At 42.5% G+C, this 6,900-nt stretch overlaps 1 protein-coding gene across 1 annotated transcript in view; it reads right to left on the bottom strand.

The window, feature by feature from the left end:
• The window catches only part of LOC119408333 (storkhead-box protein 2), a 32,499-nt gene that overhangs the window by 21,882 nt on the left and 3,717 nt on the right, over window positions 1-6,900 (bottom strand). The window contains exon 2 of the mRNA XM_037675129.1: window positions 3,069-5,445. Coding sequence (XP_037531057.1) covers window positions 3,069-5,445 — 2,377 coding nt within the window. The remainder of the gene's footprint in view (window positions 1-3,068; window positions 5,446-6,900) is intronic.

Raw genomic sequence — 6,900 nt, 5'->3', positions numbered from 1 at the left:
CACCCAGCACACACACTTTTTGCCCCACTCCCCTCAGGAAGGAGGTTAAGGAGCATTAAGTGTAGAACCACTAGACTGAGGAACAGCTTCTACCCTGAGGCTGTTGACTCATGAATCTCTAACTAGAATAATCACTGTGAAAAACCATATCATGTTGCTGGTGATCTGTTTAAATGTTGATGTGTTCATGCGTGCACATCTGCTCACAGACTCATGTTCATGTTTGTGCTGATGTTCAATGTTTTTAAGTTATGAGTGCTTAGTGTATATTTAGTTGATGTTTTTCTTAGTTCATATCTTAGATGTTATTACTATTTTTCTTATACATTTTATTGTTGGATGTAACTGGGACCTTGTGTACATAATTTCGCTCCACCACATGTACCACATGAAGTGCGAATGACAATAAAGAAACTCTGACTCTGACTCTGAAGGTCATGTGCAGCTTGAAACCGTCTGGTTCCCCCTTTGATGTGGTCCCCCCTTGACTACTAAAGGAGGTTTTTCCAACTCTAGGTCCGTCCATTTTTACTATAGTAAACAGTAGTTTATCCACTGGCGTGGTGCCAAAATCCTTTAAACACGCTGCTGTCCAGCCTCTCCTGAAAAAACCAAACCTTGACCCCTCAGTCGTTTCCAACTTCCGGCCTGTCTCCAAACTCCCATTTGTTTCTAAACTACTAGAGAAAATAGTCGAGTCCCAGTTGAAGTGCTTCCTGGAGGGTCACGCCATCTTAGAGCTATTCCAATCTGGCTTTAAACCTCTCCATAGCACTGAAACTGCCCTGCTGAAGGTCTTTAATGACATTTTCTTAACCACTGATACCGGTGATTCTGTGCTGCTTGTCCTGTTGGACCTCACAGCCGCCTTTGACACCATCGACCATGAGATCCTCATTGCTTGGTTGGAGCAGTGGGTGGGGATCACAGGGTCAGCCCTCAATTGGTTCAGATCCTACCTCACTGACAGATCCTTTTGTGTCTCTATCAAGGATTTTAGTTCTGCAACGGCGGCAGAGCTTAAATGGGGGGTTCTGCAGGGGTCCATCCTGGGTCCCCTCCTATTCTCTTTATACCTGCTGCCGCTTGATGCTATTTTCCGGAAACACAACATGCCCTTCCACTTCTACGCCGATGACTGTCAAATTTACTTCCCCCTAAGACAAAATGGCACATGCTCTATTCAACCTCTGCTCGACTGCCTGGCTGGCATCAGGGACTGGATGGCTTTAAACTTCTTAAGTTTCAATGAAAAGAAGTCTGAAGTCATGTTGTTCCCTCCCAATGACACGATCACAAACCACTGCATCGACCTCTCCGCTCTAACCCTGTCAGAAAAACAAAGAGTCACTAATCTGGGCGTGATAATGGACCCTTCCCTGAAACTTAATCTTCATGTTTCTTCCAACTGAGGCGGCTGTCTAAACTGAAGCCCATATTGTCCAAAAATAACCTGGAGACAGTAATACATGCATTCATTACATATAGGCTTAATTACTGCAATTCACTCACGTTTGGTATCTGTCAGACCTCGATTGCACGACTACAACTGGTCCAGAATGCAGCAGCCCGATTTTTAACCAGTACAGGCAAAAAAGAGCACATTACACCAGTTTTGGCCTCACTGCACTGGTTACCGGTTCACTTTCGAATCCAGTTCAAAATACTACTGTATGTCTACAAATCACTGAACAGTCCCCCCCCCCCCCCAATCTCTCTGATCTGCTACAACCGTATGTCCCACCACGTTCCCTGAGGTCAGCGGACCAGTTGCTCCTCACAGTTCCAGGAACTCGTCTTAAGCGTAGAGGTGACAGGGCCTTCTCTGTAGCAGGACCAAGACTCTGGAACGAGTTACCTGTGCTTGTCAGACAGGCCCCCTCCCTCTCGGTTTTCAAGTCCCGTTTAAAAACCCACTACTATTCGGTGGCTTTCAACACCAGATGATCTGTGTTTTGAACCTGTATGCTCCACACTGGTTTGTCGTTATTATCTGCATCGTTTTTATGTCTATATTCTGATTTACGTCATTTTGTATATTGCTTTGTGTGTTACCTGTTGTTTCTGTCTGTACAGCACTTTGGTTGGCCTTGTCGCTATTTTAAGTACTCTATAAATAAAATGGTATGATATGGTATAGTATGAGTCAAGCAGCGAAGCATCATGAAGTGATGAACATACAGTCTGAACATGTGTTGAAAGCAAGCTATAGTCCGTGAAACGCCATCTGGTGGCTGATTCTTGTACTATAACAAGAGAGCTGCACATTATGCCCAGAGCTGGCTGGGCACAGATCTTGCCAATGAACGGTGGATGTCCATGGCTTAATAACAGGAGCGTCTTTTTATGTACAAAATCATGATTTATCTTATATTTTAATACCTGCGGCTTAGAGACAGGTGTGTTTTATAGCCCGAGAATTACAGTAATCGACCTGATTATTATTATGGCCAAGTTTTATATACATAAGTGTAAATTCAAAGGTACTAAACCATACATCACTGCTTTTATAAATTAATTCAACAGTACATTCAATCTGTTCAACCTTCAGGAAAGCAGAAAGCAATTAAAACTGTAGAAGCACATATCAGGTTCAACTTCTTAACGTAGTCTGTTATCACGTCCTAATATTTAAACTGTCTGGTTTTGAACTGTATAACTGTTGTGGTTATTTTATGTTTATGTAACATTATTCCTCTGTTGATATTACTCATCGTCTCATGTGCAAGGTTTTTGATCTGTACTGTTATTTGTTCAAATAAAGTTCAGTAAAAAATAACAAAATAAAAACATGTGTATGAAAGCTTCATTAAATTATCTGGAGCGGATCCGAAGTCATGTCCTGGACAAAGGAAAATTTACAGACATACAAATGGATGGAAACTACACCATGATACGTCTGTCTTTCAACAGGTGAGTAGTAAAAGTGCTCCATCTCTGTCATCACATTTTAAACATTTAGGTGGTTTGGTTGTTTTAACACATTGAAACAGTTAACTGGACCATGTCTAATTACTATTATTAGACGTTCATACATAGTTTTATCATAGAACAGATGCATAACATACCGTGGTGAGTTGAATCCACTGTCAACTGTGACCGAACTGGAGTCCATACTGTCTAGTCTACCAGAGTGGGCTGATTGCTGGGTCTGATGTGGCTCAGGATGGTTATCTTTAACACCAGAGAAAGTAAGGGTTCTTTCAAACCTCCTGTGCAGATCCCTTGCCTTCTCTCTCTCCAACAGCCACTGCATAGTCCCTGCTTCACGTCTTTCCAGCCCAGGAACAGGTCCTTTTGTTTTCTCGTCCCCATCTTTACTTTTAGCACCCCCATCCTCGAGTTCCTCATCATCGGAGACATTGTAGTAGTCAAAAGAGGCCACTGCAGCATTGGATGTGGGCTCTATTCCCTGGGTAGGAGCAGATGGTGTTACCACTAGTGGTTTGGGAGCATCAAAGCCTTTGTGGGACTCAAGAGCATCACAGGATGATGACAGAGTAATTGAGGCGAGACCTGTGGTTTTTCTCAAAGAGCTGCAGCCAGATAAACAGAGGCTGGGAGCTGGTTTGAAAAGTGTGTCTTTATTAAAGACCTCTTTGTGTTTCTCCCAACTAGTTGAAGTACCGTGAGGAAGTTGTCCATTAGAAGTGGAAGGGTCAGGTAAGGAGAGAGGTATTAGAGGCAGGCTGCTACCTTTAGGTCCCACCTTTGGCAGGTCCTCCTTATTTTCTACTGGATGGGATGTATGCCTATCTGTTTGCCTGTCAGTAATGTTTGATTTCAATCCTTCATGGTTGATTTTACCAAGAGTTCCCAGTGTGTTTTCTTTTGTAAGAGTAACCTCAGGGTTACCAGAGCACGGGAAATAATCATCTGTAGGGTTGGAGATAAGCAATGGCTTGGGTGAGTAGGCTGGCAAGCTGTCTTTGCTCGTATTATTTTCAAAGTTCCTGCCACCATCTAAACCAAGAGAATCTGCTGCTCCCTTAGATATAAGGGGGGTTGCAAGAGGATAGTGAGAGGAGCTCTGATTGGCTCGCTGCGTGCCGTCTTCAGAGTAGTAACGAGTACGATCTTCATAATAGTCAGGTGGTTTAATCAATCCAGGATCAATTAGTCCTTTAGAGTTGTCCATAGATCTGGAGCGTTCCTTGGCCTTGCTACTGCGTTCATTTCTGGACTTCCTCTCTTGGGTGTGAGAGTGTGAACGGTGGACTTTGGAATGATGAACTGATGGACCATGGCTTGGCTCAGGGAAAGGCATTTCCATGCGTCGCTTAGCAAGCTCTCCAGATACATCCCACTCTGGTGTGACAGGCAGATGCGAAAAGTCAAGAATGTTGGGGATGCTGTGTGCAAGATGAAGCCGAGTCCTTTGCCGTTCCATGGCCAGGGCTTGTTCTCTTGGTAATCTAGCCAGTGAAGATGAGTAACCTCGGAACTCTCTATCAGCTTGCTCCAAGTGGGCACCATCACTTGGCTCAAAGCAGAATGCCCTTGACTTGCTCTGTGAGCGGCTAGATTTGGGTTGAGATTGCTTTCTGTGCTTACCCCCACTTCTTCTACTCCTGGAGCTCTGATTGGCTGATGACGCTTTGCTCCTCTGAGCTCGCTCTTCTTCAAGTCGTTTCATGACTGCTGTATGCCGGGCAAGGTTTTCCACGGTCAGATCAGGGTTAATTCTACGTATAATCTCCATTTCTACCTGTCGCGGCAGGTGGCATGGCTCTTCTTCGTCGTGGAGTGGCCATTCCTCTGGGGGAAACTGTGCAGAGAAGGTAGCCAACTGCTTCGCCTTATCCTTCTTAAAACTTAAACGAAACAACTTCAAACCGAACTTCCGCCCACCTGTACCACTTCCAGCTGCTTGTTTCTCCAGGTCTGCAGCTCCTCCACCCCCAGCAACCCCTCCTCGGTGCTTGGCGAGTGTGTCCGCTTTAAATGAGAATCCAAGGGAGCTGCGACTCTTTTCAGTGCTGCCTCCTGCTTGCTGCGGTGGTGTCTGCGAGGAGTGCTGTGATGAGAACACCTCCCTGTGGTCTTTAGGAGATCGACGCTGCAGAGTAGTGTGGTGGCTAGGTGGGTCATCTGCACGATAACTGCTGATGTAAAAACAATCTTCACCAACTGCACAGTGGTTTTGGGTGGACTTTTGGTGCGTTCGATCTCGAAGCCCTCCTGAGGTGGATGGGGGTATGGTACCAGAAAGAGGGGAGGTGCACTGAGTTTGCTGATGCTGTTGTTGTTTTTGGTGCTGGTGTCGGTCGGCTGTTCGCTCGTCTAAGTGGTACCATTTCGAGCTAGTTCGGATTAAACTTGGAGTGATGAAATAGGTTTGAGGTGTGACAATGAAATAGCCATCAGAAGTTGGGTAGATCTTACGCTCATGTACCAGCATGCTAAGTGTGTGTTGCAGAATCTCCTCTGTTGGCATGGGTACACCTGAGGAAAATCAGAAACAGGAACAAATAAGAACAGAAATATTTCACAAGAACCTTATACATCTGTTTTAAGTTTAACTTGGCAACATGAGACCAGAACTGAACGAATGACAATATGAGTCTTTGTATATTATGACATAAAAATTGAAAAAAATTATATATAAATAAATTAAAAAAATAATTATTTAATAAATTTAATAAAATAGATTAATAAATTTAATAAATCATATACATATATATACACATATACATATATATACACATATACATATATATACACATATACATATACATATATATACACATATACATATACATATATACATATATATACACATATACATATACATATATACATATATACACATATACATATACATATATACATATATACACATATACATATACATATACACATATATACACATATACATATATATACATATACATGCATATACACGCATATACATATATATATATACATATACATACATATACATATATATATATACATATACATACAAATACATACATATATATATACATATACATACATATACATATATATATATACATGCATATACATATATACATATACATATATATATACATGCATATACATATATACATATACATACATATACATATATATATACATGCATATACATATATACATATACATACATATACATATATATATATATATACATACATATACACATATACATACATATATCCTGGTCCTACCTCTCTGACAGAACCTTCTGTGTCAATATCAAAGATTTTAGTTCGGCATCGACAGCGCTCCAGTGGGGGGGGGGTACCGCAGGGGTCCATCCTCGGTCCCCTTCTCTTTTCTTTATACCTGCTGCCACTAGGTGCTATCTTCCGCAAACACAACATACCCTTTCATTTCTACGCCGATTGCCAAATTTACTTCCCCCTGAGGCACAGAGGCACACGCTCTATTCAGCCTCTTCTTGACTGCCTGGCTGACATCCGGGACTGGATGGCTTTAAACTTCTTAAGCTTCAATGAGAAGAAGTCTGAGGTCATGCTGTTCCATCCCAGTGGCTCACTCATGAACCATGACATTGACCTTTTCTCTCTAGCCCCGCTAGAGAAACAAAAGGTCACTAATCTGGGGGTGATAATGGACCTGTCCTTAAAACTCAACAGTCACGTAAACATGATGGTCAAATCCTGTTTTTTTCAGCTGAGACAGCTGTCTAAGCTGAAACCTATACTCTCCAAGAAGAACCTTGAGACAGTGATCCACGCCTTCATAACATCTAGGCTTGATTACTGCAATTCACTTCTGTTTGGAATCAGTCAGTCCTCCATTGCTCGTCTACAACTGGTCCAAAATGCTGCAGCCCGATTTTTAACTGGTACAGGCTATAGAGAGCACATCACGCCAGTTTTGGCCTCCCTGCACTGGCTACCCATTCACCTT

The sequence above is a fragment of the Nematolebias whitei genome, chromosome 4, assembly GCF_014905685.2.
Source record: "Nematolebias whitei isolate Nwh7 chromosome 4, NemWhi1, whole genome shotgun sequence".
NCBI lineage: Eukaryota > Metazoa > Chordata > Actinopteri > Cyprinodontiformes > Rivulidae > Nematolebias > Nematolebias whitei.
Note: the sequence above shows the minus strand (reverse complement) of the source record. Positions and strands in the feature narration are given on the sequence as shown.